Source organism: Scyliorhinus canicula, chromosome 15 (assembly GCF_902713615.1).
Source record: "Scyliorhinus canicula chromosome 15, sScyCan1.1, whole genome shotgun sequence".
Lineage (NCBI taxonomy): Eukaryota > Metazoa > Chordata > Chondrichthyes > Carcharhiniformes > Scyliorhinidae > Scyliorhinus > Scyliorhinus canicula.
This window is the reverse complement of record NC_052160.1, coordinates 29,784,323-29,800,652: the sequence shown is the minus strand read 5'-3', so window position 1 is coordinate 29,800,652 and position 16,330 is coordinate 29,784,323. Positions and strand designations below refer to the sequence as shown.

The 16,330-nt window shown below is 47.6% G+C and overlaps 1 protein-coding gene across 2 annotated transcripts in view; it reads left to right on the top strand.

Moving 5' to 3' along the window:
• Positions 1 to 16,330, top strand: part of ccnf (cyclin F) — an 81,190-nt gene that overhangs the window by 14,240 nt on the left and 50,620 nt on the right. The window contains exons 5-7 of one of the 2 annotated variants that reach the window (XM_038820152.1): positions 702 to 895; positions 14,596 to 14,649; positions 15,038 to 15,142. In XM_038820152.1, coding sequence (XP_038676080.1) covers positions 702 to 895; positions 14,596 to 14,649; positions 15,038 to 15,142 — 353 coding nt within the window. Of the gene's footprint in view, positions 1 to 701; positions 896 to 14,595; positions 14,662 to 15,037; positions 15,143 to 16,330 lie in introns of both variants that reach the window. The other variant, XM_038820151.1, reaches the window with a different exon arrangement.

Genomic DNA, 16,330 nt, shown 5'->3' with positions numbered 1-16,330 from the left:
CATTGTCGTCTTTAAAAGAGATGGTAAAAGTTCAAACTACTCTTAACAGGACGATCTACTTTTCCTTGACAGTTTATCGCATGATTCTATTCCTAGATGTTAAGAATTTAGCATTCTCAATTATTTAATGCAAGAATTTACTAATTTATATAAACATTAGGAGAAACGTCACACACTGGATTTATATCCCTTTCTGAGATGCTGACCTTGCCAGTGCTACCAGGTTGCATGAATGAATTAATACAAAATACTTTTTACAGTGATACAATTTAGCAAGGTGGAGCTGACATTAGACTTAATTAAATTTTCAAATGTTTAACTAAGTGAATGTTTTCTTCAAAAGGATTTGAAATTAAATATGGAAAATTAATGTTTATTTTAACAAATTCAGAGTACCCAATTATTTTTTTCCAATTAAGGGGCAATTTAGCATGGCCAATCTGCCTATCCTGCACATCTTTGGGTTGTGAGGGTGAAAGCCATGCAGACACGTTAGAACGTGCAAATTCCACACGGTCAGTTACCCAGGGCCAGGATTTGAACCCAGGTCCTCAGCGCCATCGGCAGCAATGCTAACCACTGTGGCACCGTGCTGCCCCATGGAAAATTAATTTGATGGCCTGTGATAAAATTAGATTAGTTACGATATACTAATGCAAATGCCATTTCTTTTCTAGTAATTGTGGGCACTTTTTTTTCAGTTTCTGTTTCTGATGAAGGCCGTGCTGAAGTGAATGGACTGAAGGCCTCCCACTTCTTCAGTCTGGCTGAAAGTATGAACGTTGATGCTAACCCCTTTATTTGGCTATTCATTAGACCACCTTGGTCTCTGACTGGGAGTTGCTGTAAGGCAGTTGTCTACAATAGTTTAAAAAGTGAATGCCAGATACAGTCTGTAAGTTTCATTTATATTTTTAGTTTTATCTTTGTAAATTTAATCTGAGAATATATTTTGCATTACTTTATATCAGGTATTCTGATTGATCCATGGCATTTGTACTGATAAACATTATATTTGCTCTTTGTTTTGTTTTCTTCTGGAAAATCTCCATTTAATAACCAAGTCGTGTTGTTTTGTAACTGTTAAATAATCAAATGGGTTCTACTATATTTATTACTATGATTTTCCATTATTCCTGTGCTTTTGTGAGATCTTTTTCTCTCATAAGAATAGGAAAGTGGCTACAGTAGCCTTGTGGTCATGGTATTAGGACTAATTCAGTGATTTCAAATCCTACCTGGTCTGTATATGACTCCAATCTCTCACAATTATTACTTTTGATTCACTTTGGGAAAAGTAAGAATTAATATTAATTGGTTGTTTCATCACTGCATCTGGTTCAAGAACAAAACAAAATTGTTTATTTTGTATGTTTAATTTTTCCAAAGCTGTCGGAAGTGTTTCATAGCCAATTAGTTTTTTGATTGTAAGATTTTAAATGGCACACAGGAGCTGTTTAATTAGTTATAGGTTTTTTAACCTGCAAAAGTAAATTTGATGGGAGCTGGGTTGTCTTGCTGACTAAATCACCGCTGATGTAAAAGTATACATGATGTGGAGATGCCGGCGTTGGACTAGGGTGAGCACAGTGAGAAGTCTCACAACACCAGGGAATGAGGAAGGAGCAGTGCTCCGAAAGCTCGTGTTTGAAACAAACCTGTTGGACTTTAACCTGGTGTTGTAAGACTTCTTACTGTAAAAGTATACAGATGCTGAAACACTTCTTGCCTTGGTTAGAGTAAACCTGCTACTATTATACATTATGGTAAAAGCAAACTAGTGCAGATGCTGGAATCTGAAACAGAAACAGAAAACGCTGGACAATCTCAGCAAGTCTGACAGCATCTGTGGAGAGAGAATGGAGTTTCAAGACTGCATGACATTATGCCATGTGAAGGCTAGGTGGATTGGCAACACTAAATTGCCCGTTAATTGGAAAAAATGAATTGGGTACTCTATATATAAAAAAAGAAATCCTGTCTGGCACAAAAATAAAATGCAAAAGGTGGCCAATCCATGGCTTGCAAGGAAAATTAGACATGGTATTCGATTAAAGGAAGAAGCATACAAATTGGCCTAGACAAAATAACAGGTCTGAAGACTGGGGCCAGTTTAGAATTCAACAAAGAAGGACCAAGAGATTGATTAAGATGGGGATAATAGAGTACGAGAGCAAGCTTGCAGGGAACATAAAAACTAATTGTAAGAGTTTATTTTTGTTCATAATTTAGAGTGCCCAATCTTTTTTCTTTCAATTAAGGGGCAATTTAGTGTGGCCAATTCACCTATCCTGAACATCTTTTTGGGTTGTGGTGTGCAAACTCCACATGGACAATGATCTGTGGCCGGATTGAACCCGGGTCCTTGGTGCAGTGAAGCAGCAGTGCTAACCATTGCACCACCATGCTTGACTGTAAAAGTTTCTCTAGGTATGTGATGGGAAAAGATTAGTGAAGACAAATGTAGGTCCCTTACAGTCAGAAACAGGAGAATGTATAATTTTGGCAAAGAAGTGGCTGAGCAACTAAACACATACTTCGGTTCAGTTTTCTCAAATGATGACACAAATAGTATACCAAACATGTTGGGGAACGCAGGGGATTAGTGAAAACAGGGAACTGAAAGGTCACTATTGGAGAAATGGTCAGGTGGAAATTGATGAGATTGAAGGCTGATAAATCCTCATATAATCTACATCCCAGGGTACTTAACGAATTGGCTCGAGAAATTGGTGGTCGGCTTCCAGGATTCTATAGACTCTGGAAGAGTTCCTGCAGATTAGAGGGTAGCTAATGTAACTCCACTATTAAAAAAGGGGGTAGAAAACTGGGAATTGTAGACCAGGAAGCCTGACGTCGGCAATGGGGAAAATGCTATAATCCATTTTCAAAAATGTTATGGCAGAGCACTTCGAAAACAGTGGCGGAATTGAACAGTCAGCATGGATTTATGATGGGGAAATCATGCTTGACAAATCTACTGGAATTCTTTGAGGATGTAACTGGTAGAGTTGATGAGGGAGAGCCAGTGGATGTGGTATATTTGGACTTTCAGAAGGCTTTTGACAAAGTCCAGAATAAGGGATTATCGTGTAAAACGAAAGCACATGGGATTGGGGGAGTGTATTGAGATGGATAGAAAACTGGTTGACAGACAGGAAACAGTAGGAATTAATTTTTTTTTTTTCAAATTGGCAGCCAATGACTAGTGGGGTATTGCAGGGGTCGGTGCTAGAACCCCAGCTATTCACAATTTATATTAATAATTTAAATGAGGGAATAAAATGTAATGTGTCCATATTTGCAGATGACACCGAGTTGGGTGGGAGGGTGAGTTGTGAGGAGGATGCAGAGATCCTTCAGTGTAATTTGGACAAGTTGAGTGAGTGGGCAAATGAATGGCAGATGCATATAATTTGGATAAATGCGAGGTTATCCACTTTGGTAGAAAAAATGAGAAGGCAATCTATTCTCTGAATGGCCATAAATTAAGAGAAGGGAATGTGAAACGAGATCTGGGTATCCTCGTACACCAGTCACTGAAGGTAAACAAGCAGGTCCAGCAGGCAGTAAAGAAGGCAACGGTATGCTGCCATTCATTGAGAGCGGATTCACATACAGGAGGAGGGATGTCTTGCTTGGTGAGGTCGCACCTGTAATATTGTGTGCAGTTTTGGTCTCCTTACCCGATGAAGGATGCTTGTGCTCCAGAGGGAGTGCAGCGAAGGTTTATCAGACTGATACTTGGGATGGTGAGACTGACGTACGAGAAGAGATTGAATCGTTTAGGTTTGTATTCGCTGGAGTTCAGAAGAGTAATGGGGAGGATCTCCTAGAAACCTATAAAATTCTAACAGGACTGCACGGGGTAGATGCAGAAAGGATGTTGCCGATGGTGGGTGTGTCCAGAACCAGGGGTCACAGTCTGAGGATACAGGGTAGACCATATAGGACAGAGATGAGAAGAAATGTCTTCACCCAGAAACTGGTGAGCCTGTGGAATTCATTACCACAGGAAGTAGTTGAGGCCAAAACATTGTATGTTTTCAAGAAGTAGTTAGATTTGGGGCGAAGGGAATCAAAGGATATGGGGGGAAAGCAGGATTAGGCTATTGAGTTGGATGATTAGCCATGATCACAATGAATGGCGGAGCAGGCTTGTAGAACTGAATGGCCCACACTATTCTATGTTTCTCTGTCAAGTTGTTACTTGAGACAGCTCTCCCAATTTTGGTACAAGCCCCCAGATGTTAATAAGGAGGACTTAGGTTGACAGGGCTGGCTTTGCTGTTATTCTTCCGATGCCTAGGTTGATGCTGGATGGGCTACCTGGTGTCATAACTTTTTTTTAATAAATAATTTTTATTCAAATTTTCACAGAAAAGAAAACAATAACAAAATTCTAAGAACAAAAAACAGAACGCACGCCCCCGCCGTAAATACAAAAGAGAAACAATAAATGAATGCCCGTCGTTGGCAAAAAGCAGATAGTCAACCCAAAACAAAAACAAAGAGACAACAACAACAACCCCCCCCTTGCAGGCTGCTGCTGCTGCTGACCTTTTGTTTCCACCGTTCTGTCAGGAGATCTAGGAATGGTTGCCATCTCCTGAAAAACCCCTGCACTGACCCCCTTAGGGCAAATTTCACCCTCTCCAATTTAATAAACCCCGCCATATCGTTGACCCAGGCCTCCACGCTTGGGGGGCCTCGCATCCTTCCACTGAAGAAGAATCCTCCGCCGGGCTACTAGGGACGCATAGGCCAGAACACCGGCCTCTTTCTCCTCCTGCACTCCCGGCTCCACTGCAACCCCAAATATTGCGAGTCCCCAGCCTGGATTGACCCTGGATCCTACCACCCTCGATATCGTCCTTGCTACACCCTTCCAAAATTCCCCCAGCGCTGGGCATGCCCAGAACATGTGGACATGGTTTGCTGGGCTCCCTGAGCACCAAATACACCTGTCCTCGGTCCCAAAAAACCGGCTCATCCTTGTCCCAGTCATATGAGCCCTATGCAGTACCTTAAACTGTATGAGGCTAAGCCTTGCACACGAAGAGGAGGAGTTCACCCTTTCTAGGGCATCCGCCCACGTCCCCTCCTCAATCTCCTCACCCAGCTCCTCCTCCCATTTATCTTTCAGCTCCTCCACCGAGGCCTCGTCTACCTCCTGCATCACCTGGTACACTTCCGAGATCCTCCCCTCTCCAACACATACCCCCGAGAGCACCCTGTCCTCAGCAGGGGGAACCACGCCACCTGCCGCCTGACAAACACCCTTACTTGCATGTACCTAAAGGTGTTCCCCAGGGGGAGCCTGAACTTCCCTTCCAGCTCACCCAGGCTCGCAAACTTCCCGTCTATGAACTGGTCCCCCAGCCTCCTGACACCTGCCCTGTGCCAACTCAGGAACCCGCCATCAATTCTCCCCGGAACAAACCGGTGGTTCCCCGTATCGGGGACCCCATCGATGGCCCCCACCTCACCCTTGTGTCGCCTCCATTGCCCCCAAATCTTGAGGGTAGCTGCCACCACCAGGCTCGTGGTATACCTCGTCGGAGGGAGCGGCAGCAGCGCCATTGCAAGCGCTTCCAGGCTTGTACCCACACAGGATGCCATCTCCAGCCTCTTCCATGCTGCCCCCTCCCCGTCCATTACCCACTTACGCACCATCGGTGCGTTGGCAGCCCAATAATACCCAGAGGTTGGGCAATGCCAGGGCCCCCCCCCCCCATCCCTGCCCCGCTCCAAGAACACCCGACTCACCCTTGGAGTCCCGTGTGTCCACACACAAACCCCGTAATGCTCCTGTTAACCCGCCTGAAAAAGGCCTTCGGGATAAGGATGGGGAGGCACTGGAACAGGAACAGAAACCTCGGGAGCACCGTCATCTTGAATGACTGCACCCTACCCGCCAAAGACAGCGGCAGAATGTCCCACCTCTTAAACGCCTCCATTTGCTCCACCAGCCTTGTGAGGTTTAGCTTATGCAAGACCCCCCAGCTCCTGGCCACCTGAACCCCCAAGTACCTGAAGCTCCTCTCTGCCCTTTTCAGTGGGAGCCTCCCAATCCCCCCCTCCTGGTCCCTGGGTGTACCACAAACAACTCGCTTTTCCCAAAGTTAAGCTTATACCCTGAGAAATCCTCAAATTCCCGGAGAATCCCCATCACCACCAGCATTCCCCCCACTGGATCCGCCACATACAACAATAGGTCATCCGCATAGAGCGACACTCGGTGCTCCTCCCCACCCTGTACCAGCCCCCTCCAATCCCCCGACTCCCTCATCGCCATAGCCAAGGGTTCAATTGCCAGTGCAAAATGTAGGGGGGGACAGGGCTCACCCCTGCCTCGTCCCTCGGTATAGTCGAAAATACTCCGACCTCTTATTCGTGGCCACACTCGCCATCGGGGCCTCGTACAACAGCCTCACCCAACTGACAAACCCCTCCCCAAACCCGAACCTTTCCAGCACCTCCCACAAGTACCCCCACTCGACCCTAGCAAAGATCTTCTCCGCATCTAGCACCACCATCTATCTCCGCCTCCTTTCACCGTCGGCATCATAATAACGTTCAAGAGCCTCCGTATATTAGTGTTCAGCTGCCTCCCCTTCACAAACCCCGTTTGATACTCGTGGATAACCTGCGGCACACAATCTTCTATCCTCGTGGCTAAGATCTTTGCCAACAACTTGGCGTCCACATTCAGGAGTGAGATCGGCCTGTATGACCCACACTGCAGGGGATCCCTGTCTCGCTTAAGGATCAAGGAGATCAGCGCCCGAGACATCGTCAGGGGCAAAGCCCCCCCCCCCCCCCCCCCCCCCCCCCCCCCCTCCCTCGCCTTGTTGAAGGTCCTAACCAACAGGGGGCCCAGCAGGTCTGCATACGCCTTATAAAATTCAACCGGGAACCCATCCGGCGCCTTCCCCGACTGCATGTTCCTTATCCCTTTAACCAGCTCCTCAAGCTCAACTGGCGCCACCAGACCCTCCACCCGTCCACCCCTCCACCCTCTGGAATCTCAGCCGGTCCAAAAAGCGCCCCATCCCCCCCCCCTCCATTGGAGGTTCGGACCAAAATAGTCTCTCGTAAAAGTCACTGAAGACCCCATTAATGCCTACCCACCTCCGCACCACATTTCCTCCCCGGTCCTTAACTCCACCAATCTCCCTAGCCGCATCCCGCTTACGGAGCTGGTGTGCCAGCATCCTACTTACCTTCTCCCCATGCTCGTACACCGCACCCTGAGCCTTTCTCCATTGAGCCTCCGCCTTTCTGGTGGTCAACAAGTCGAACTCAGCACGAAGGCTGCGCCGCTCCCTCAGCAATCCCTCCTCCGCGTACCTCCTGTCCACCCTCACCATCTCTCCCACCAATCTCTCCCTTTCTCTCTGCTCCCCTCTCTCCCTGTGGGACCGAATGGAGATCAACTCCCCCCGAACCACCGCCTTCAGCGCCTCCCAGACCGTCCCCACTTGGACCTCCCCATTATCGTTGGCCTCCAGGTACCTCTCGATGCATCCTCGAACCTGCCCCCTCACATCCTCGTCCGCCAGCAGCCCCACCTCCAAACGCCACAGCGGGCGCTGGTCCCTCTCCTCCCCCAGCTTGAGGTCCACCCAATGCGGGGCATGGTCAGAAATGGCTATCGCCGAGTACTCAGCGTCTACTACCCCCACAATCAGCGCCCTACTCAAGACAAAGAAGTCGATCCGAGAGTAGGCCTTATGCACATGGGAGAAGTATGAAAATTCCCTGGCCTCGCGAACCTCCAAGGATCCACCCCTCCCATCTGGTCCATAAACCCCCTCAGCACCTTAGCCGCCGCAGGCCTCCTACCCGTCCTGGAACTGGATCGATCCAGTGGCGGATCCAGCACCGTGTTGAAATCCCATCCTGATCCTCTCTGCACGCTCCAGCTCCTTCTTGGGCATTCCAGCAGCAACCAGGTACCCCCCCCCCCCCAAATATTATCTGGCCCCCCACCTCCAAATCTGGAATCCGGCCCAACATGAAACCCGCATCATCCCAATTCGGGGCATATACATTGACCAGCACCACCCGCTCCCTTTGCAGCTTGCTGCTCACCATCACGTACCTCCCGCCGCTGTCTGCCACCACACTCGACGCCTCAAACAACACCCTCTTCCCCACCAGGATCGCCACCCCCCCCCCCCTGGTTTTTTGCATCCAGCCCCGAATGAAACACTTGGCCCACCCACCCCTTCCTCAACCTGACCTGATCCGCCACCTTCAGGTGCGTCTCCTGAAGCATAGCCACGTGCGCCTTCAGCCCCCTCAGGTGCGCGAACACGTGGGACCGTTTGACCGGCCCATTCAGTCCCCTCACATTCCAGGTGATCAGCCGGATCGGAGGGCCACCTGCCCCCGTCGACTAGCCATCACCCTTCCGTAGTCTGCCACGTGCCCGCGCCCCCCCGCTCAGCCCATTCCTCACAGCGACAGACCGCCATCCTGATCCTCTCTGCACGCTCCAGCTCCTTCTTGGGCATTCCAGCAGCAACCAGGTATTTCCTCCCCCAGCTAGGGCCTCCCCCTAGCTGTGTAACTCCGGTCATTGTACTTCCGTAAGTCAGCTGACCCCGACTGCTCCCGCCACCCCAATTACCCTCCCCAGTGGCCCCCAACCATTCCCCTAATGCCGACCCCGCCTCCTGCTTCTCCAGGGCGGGGCCCCCAAATCCGAACCTTCCAGCCCCTCCGGGAGGCCCAAAATCAGCAGATTCGTCCGGCGGGAACGGTTCTCCATCTCCTCCATCCTTGCCAACCATTTCTTGTGAAGCGCCTTGTGCGACTCCACCTTCACCGCCAGGCCGAGGAGTTCGTCCTCGTTCTCCGAAGCCTTTTGCTGCAGCTCCCGAATCTCCGCAGTCTGAGTCGTCCCAAGCCTGTCCAGCGATGCCCTCAATAGCTCCAGGATCTCAGCTTTTAGTTCCTGGAAGGAGCGCAGCAGCAGCTCCTGCTGCTCCCTCGCCCACTGCTGCCACGCTGCCGGTTCCCCGCCCGCCGCCATCTTGTCCTTTTTGCCTCTCACCTGGGGAAAAATCAAATCAGTGCCGTTGCGGGCCCTTAAAAGAGCCCTTGGTGAGATCTTTTCCAGTTGTTTCCTCTGCTGCTAGAATCCAGCTTTCATAAGGGCCCTCAGGTCAGCTTGAAGCCTCTAACACAGCCCTTCCCCCACCTGCATGCTGAATAGGCTTTTGTCTCTCTGCTGCAGCCCCAGCCAAATCCTACACTGTTTCTGCGGGACTAGAAACCAAGAAACATATCATTCCTGGGGGAAAGTACTCCTCCAACATTCATCTATACTTTTTCATAAAAATTCCACTCCATATTGCTTAAAAAAGAGCTCTTTTCTGTGATCTTAGCAGGAGCCTCCGTGTGTGTGACCACTCACTCCATGGTGCACACCAGAAGTCTGGTTTCATAACTTTTTGTTTTCTTCATAGCGGTTAGGTACAACTGAGTGGCTTGCTCAGCCATTTCAGAGGACATTTACAAGTCAACCACATTGCTGTGGGTCTGGAGTCAGGACGGCAAGTTTCCTTCCTTGAAAAACATTAGTGAACCAGTTGGGTTTTTGTGATAATCGACAATGGTCATCTTTAGACTCCAGAAGTTATTGAATTTAAATTCCACCATCTGCTGTGTTCGGATTTGTACCTGGGTCTCCAGAGCATTATCTTGTATCTCTGGATTACATGTCCAGCCACAGCGCCACCGCCTCCCTCCCAGTTTACTGAAATAATTTTCATATGCACAAAGCTTCACAGAATAAGACAATATTCCCCCAAAATATGAAAAATAAAATCTACTCTTCCATTAGTTCTATCTTCATAGGAGATGCCACAAATAACTTCACAGAAATGGTACAAAACCAAGGGTCTCATGGGGCAGAATTGAAGGTCATAAGTATTAGTTTCTTTTAAAAGTAGTGCTGAATAAATTGATGGGATTCAAAGCCAGTAAATCCCCTCGGCCTGATAATCTACATCCCAGGATACTAAAGCAGGTGACCATGGAAATAGTGGGTGTGTAGTTGTCATCTTCCAAAATTCTGGAACCATCCTGGTAGATTGGAGGGTGGCAAATGTAACCCACTTTTTTAATAAAAAGAAGAGAGAGGAAGAAAAAATGGAATTACAGACCAGTTGGCCTAATATCAGTAGTAGGGAATATGCTTCAAGTCTATGCTAGTTATAACGGATGTGATGGTAGGACACTTCAAATATATCAACGGAATTAGAAAAAGGCAACATTGATTTATGAAAGGGAAATTATATTTGACAAACCTGGTGTTTTTTGAGGACCTAACTAGTAGAATAGATGAGGGAGAACCAATGGAAGTGGTGTATTTGGATTTTTGAAAGGCTTTTGATAAATGTCCCACGTAAGAAGATAGTGTTCAAAACTAATGCACATGTGGGATTGAGGGTGATTTATTAGCATGGATTGAGAATTGGCTAGCACACATGAAACCCAGAGAGTAGGAAAAAATGGGTCATTTTCAGAGTGTCAGGTGGTGACTAGTGGAGTACTGCAGGGATCAATGCTTGGATGAGGAAACCAAATGTAATATTTCCAAGTTTGCTCCTCTCACAAAACTAAGTGGAAATGAGAGGGGTGAGATTTCAAGGTGATCTAGACTAGTTGAATGAGTGGACAAATACATGGTTGATACAGTATAACATGGATAAATGTGAAAATATCCACTTCAGTACGGAAAACAATGACAGAGTATTATTTAAGTGTGATGGATTGGGAAATGTTTTTTTTTTGGAAATGTTTTTTATTGAGTTTTCATATTTTATATCCAACAAATTATTAGAAAAAAAAAACACGCAAAGATTAACATGTATATTTACAGGCAAGCATCTTCATAATAACAACTGTGGCCACCCCCTTTAACCGGCATACATATTTTACATTCCCCAATATGGCCGAGGCACATGTTTATAGGCATTTATTTACAATTTGGTTTTGGGCCTTAGCTTGCCATCAGACTGTCGCTTGCGGCTTTGTCCTTCCCTTTTTTTTGGAATAATTTTTATTCAAGTTTTCAACAGCAAATTTGATCACAACAGAGAAAAACAGTAACCCCTCCCCTCCAATACAAAAACAATAAATTAACAAGAAAAATAAATAAGCATAAAATCATGAGAGCAAACCCCCATAACGAACCCATAGCCCCCCCGGCTACCTTCCCCCGATTCCCGTCCATTTTCCCCTGATTCTTGGCCACCCGACTATTCTTCCTCTTGTTCGTTGGCCACAAACAGGTCCCGGAACAATTGCATGAATGGCTTCCACGTTCTGTGGAAGCCGTCGTCGGACCCTTGGATTGCTGATTTGATTTTTTCCATTTGGAGAGATTCCGAGAGGTCGGACAGCTAGTCTGCAGCTCTGGGTGTTGCTGCTGACCGCCAGCCAAACAGGATTCTACGGCGGGCGATCAGGGAGGCAAAGGCAAGGGCATCCGCCCTCCTCCCCAGGAATAGATCTGGCTGGTCGGAAACCCCGAAGACCGCCACTATCGGGCATGGCTCCAACCTCACCCCCACCACTTTGGACATAGCCTCGAAGAAGGCTGTCCAGTACTCCACAAGTCTGGGGCAAGACCAGAACATGTGGGCGTGGTTGGCCGGGCCTCTTTGGCACCGTTCACATCTGTCCTCCACCTCCGGGAAGAACCTACTCATACGGTTTCTTGTTAAGTGGGCTCTATGTACCACTTTTAGTTGCGTCAGGCTGAGCCTTGCGCACATGAAGGTGGAGTTGACCCTATGCAGTCCTTCGCTCCAGAATCCCCACCCTATCTCAATCCCCAGGTCATCCTCCCATTTCTTTCTTGTTGCATCCAGTACGGTGTCAGCCCTTTCTACCAGTCGGTTATACATGTTGCTACAGTTCCCTTTATCTAGGATACTTGCGTCCAGTAGATCTTCCAGTAGTGTCTGTCGTGGAGGTTGTGGGTACGTCCTTGTCTCCTTTCGTAAGAAGTTTTTGAGCTGCAGATACCGTAGCTCGTTCCCCCGGCTAGCCGAAATTTCACTGTCAGTTCGTCCAGTGTTGCGATCCTGCCGTCCGTGTATAGGTCCTGACTGTCAGTGTCCCTCCGTCCTGCCTCCACCTTTTGAAGGTGGCGTCAGTCAGTGCTGGTGTGAACCTATGGTTGTTGCAGATGGGAGCCTTGTCCGACATTATGGTCAGGCCAAATTGCTGCTGTTGGTTCCAGGATTGGAGGGTGGCTGTCACCACTGGGCTGCTGGAGTGTTTTTTGGGTGGGGATAGGAGTGCTGCCGCGGTGAGGGCCCGGAGGGAGGTCCCCATGCAGGAGGCCTCCTCCGCCCGCACCCACTCGGCCTCTGGCTCCTGGATCCATCCCCTTACTCGCTTGGCTGTTGCTGCCCAGTGGTAGAATTGTAGGTTTGGGAGGGCTAGCCCCCCACTGGATTTTGTTTTTTCTAGGACCTTCTTTGGGATCCTAGCATTCTCTCTTCCCCCCCCCCTCCCCCCCCCCATACGAACGGCATGGTTAGATTGTCCAGCGCTTTGAAAAAGGCCTTGGGGATGTAGATCGGAATGGATCTAAACAGGAAGAGGAACCTGGGCAGTACGTTCATTTTGATCGTCTGGACTCTTCCCCGCGAGGGAGAGTGGGAGTGTGTTCCATCTTTGCAGGTCCTTTTTTACTTCCTCCGTCAGACTGGTGAGGTTCCATTTGTGGATCCCTTTCCAGTCATGGGCTATTTGGATCCCCAGGTAGCGAAATTTGTGTCGGGCTTGTTTGAACGGCAGCCCCTTTAGTGCTCTCTTTCCTCTCTCTCCCCCCCCCCCCCCCCCCCCAAACACTTTCAGGAGCGCAATGATTCCGTCCATGCTGCTCTGTGGGTCCGAGATGTAGAGGAGCAGGTCATCTGCATAGAGTGAGACTCTGTGCTCTCTGCCTCCCCTTCGGATCCCCCTCCAATTGTTTGCTGCCCTGAGAGCGATTGCTAGCGGTTCGATTGCTAGTGTGAACAGCAGCGGGGACAGTGGGCATCCTTGTCTGGTGCCCCTGTGCAGCTGGAAGTATTGGGAGTTGGTATTGTTGGTCCGTACGCTCGCCATGGGAGCATTGTATATGAGCTTTACCCAAGCGGTGAACCCTGTTCCAAGCCCGAACCGCTTCAGTACCTCGGAGGTATTTCCATTCGACTCTGTCGAAGGCCTTTTCTGCGTCCAGGGAGACGATCACCTCTTGTGTTCTCTCCCCGGAGGGGGTCATTATCACTTTCAGCAGGCGCCTGATGTTCGAGGTAAGCTGTCTACCTTTGACGAAGCCCGTCTGGTCCTCTGCGACCACTTCGGGTACACAGTCTTCTAGCCTTTTGGCTAGGATTTTGGCCAGTATTTTGGTGTCTGCGGATTGGGAAATGTTGATGTACCAAAGGACCGAGGTGCCCTCTGTAAATCAGTCACTGCAAGCAAGCAGGTGCATTAAGCAGTTCGGAAGATGTAGGGAAATATTAAAACCAAGTTTTGAAAATATTGTAGCTTTGGGAAAGTATGCGGCAGAAACACATCAGCTTTTCAGAATCTAGGCTACAAATGTGTAGAAATGTAACTAAGTAATTACAGCCAGTAAGCTAAAATACCAATGTGAGTGATGGTAAGGACCACTATTCAGAACTCACAATTCAAAACTTGTATGCCAATAGGGAGCAGAGAGGGGGACGCGGTATCAAACCGTGCAGGCATAAAGTTACTGGTGTACATACTGCCCACTCTACGCCTTTGTTCTCTTTCCATTGTTTTCTTCCTTATGCCCTGATGAGCTTTTGTTTCTTTTTTTTTTGTATTTGAAAGTGTACTAAGTTTTTGCCATAAAACTCAAACTACCACCAAACCCTATCTCTTTTATTTGAAAATAAGAGATCCTACAGAAGACAAATAGTAGGTTGAACTCCATTGCAAGAGGATTTGAGTCCAGGATCGAGGATGTCTTCCTGCACCTGTACAGGGCCCTGTTGAGACCACACCCGGAGTATTTTGCACAGTTTTAGTCTTATCCAAGAAAGGATATGCTTGCCATAGAGTGAGTGCAGCAAAGGTTCACCATACTGATGCCTGGAATTGAGAAGAATAAAAGTGGATCTAATTAAAATGTATAAAATTCTGACACAGCTAGTCAGACTGGATAAGGGATGAAGTTTCTTTTTGCTGGGGGGGGCACAGTCTCAGGATACTGTGTAGGCCATTTAGGACTGAGATGAGGAGAAACCTCGTCACTCCGAGGGTGAACCTGTAAAATTATCTACCACACTAGGCTGAAGACCAAGTCACTGAATATATTTAAGAAAGAGTAGATTTTGCGACACTAAAGGCATTAAGGGGAATGAAGAGAGAGCGGGAGCATGGTGTTGAAATAGTGAATAATCCATGATCGCATTGAATGGCAGAGTAGATTTACTCCTGCTCCTATTTTCTATGTTTCTATTCATAACCTATTGAGCCTGTGCACTGAATTCTTTGTGACAAAATTGGTTGTATTTTTTCTAATTACGTTTGTTTTTCATTTTCTAGGCTAAGAAAGCATCAATAACTTACTGTTTGGCCAAAGTTCTCAGTCTCTTTGAGGTTCGTATCATGGTAAATAAATTTCCAATCACACTTAATTCCACTTGGGTCCCACTTCCAGCCCTACAACCCTCTTGCACCTCTGCATTCCTCCAATTCAGGCCTCTGTAAATTCTCCATTTTTATTTGTTCCATTTTGACAGCTGAATCTTTAGCTGCTTTGACATCAAGCTCTGGAATACCCTCCCTTAGCCCTTCTGCTTCTCCCTTTTCAGATTTTCCTTAAAACCTATTACTATAACCAAACTTTTAGTTATTTGTCTTGATGTGGCTTGGTGTCATTTTTTAAATCACTCGTGAACTGCTTTGGGAAGTGTTGCTGCATAACTCGCTGTTATTAACGCACAGTACATTTTTAATATTTACCTGAGTTCTTACTTGACTTTAGGATGAAGAGAAACAGAAGCAGGCTGTAGCAATGTTTGAAGAATCTTCCAGTCATGGATGCTTGTCAAGCTCTTACCACTTGTGGGAGGCAAATCAGAAAGAAGCAGTAAGTTTTGATTTCCTGTTTGAAACTTCTGAAACATTCTTTGCTATTCAGCCTTTAGAAATAAGCTGTTCTCAGTCCATAAACCCATAAGACATAGGAGCAGAATTAGGCCATTTGGTCCATCGAGTCTGCTCTGCCATTCAATCATGGCTGATATTTTCCTCATCCCCATTCTCCTGCCTTCTCCCCATAGCCCCTGATCCCCCTATTAATCAAGAACCTATCTATCTCTGTCTTAAAGACACTCAGTGATTTGGCCTCCACAGCCTTCTGCGGCATATAGTTCCACAGATTCACCACCCTCTGGCTGAAGAAATTCCTCCTCATCTGTTTCAAAAAGTATTCCTTCAGTCTGAGGCTGTGCCCTCGGGTTCTGGTATTTCCTACTAGTGGAAACAACCTCTCCACGTCTATTCTGTCTAGGCCCCTCGGCATCCTGTAAGTTTCAATAAGATCCACCCCTCACCCTTCTACACTCCAACGAGTACAGAGACCTCACCCACTCTCGTCTGACAAGCTCTTCATTCCAGGGATCATTCTTGTGAACTTCCTCTGGACCCTTTCCAAGGCCAGCACATCCTTCCTTGGATATGGGGCCCAAAGCTGCTCACAGTACTCCAAATGGGGTTTGACCAGAGCCTTATACAGTCTCAGCAATATAGCCCTGCTCTGTATTCTAGCCCTCTTGACCTGAATGCTAACATTACATTTGCCTTCCTAGCCGCCGACTGAACCTGCACATTAACCTTAAGAGAATATTGAATTAGGACTCTTTAACTCCAGCTGGTATGCTTTATCTGAGGCCTTCATTAAGATGTTGGAGCTAAAAGGGTACCTTGATTGTCAAAGCAGATGGTGTGTTCTCTACTTGTGGTTTATGGTGCTAGTTACTATCAATCTAGTTAATAGTATTGTAATTATATTGTTAAGATACAAAGATGAAGGATATTATTGAATTAAGTACTTGGCGTTTAAGAGAGAGCACACTGTGTCCATTGGCACGGTTCAGGCCTTCTGCAACTGGTGGATGCCATGGGGACTGGGGTGCATTATCACCCCCCAGGAATTACAGTTTGGTTTAGTTAGTAAGTTTCCTTTTGGTGCAGGACAGCACGGGGGTGCAGTGGTTAGCACTGCTGTCTCACGACGCCGAGGTCCCAGGTTCGACCCCGACCGTGGGTCACTGTC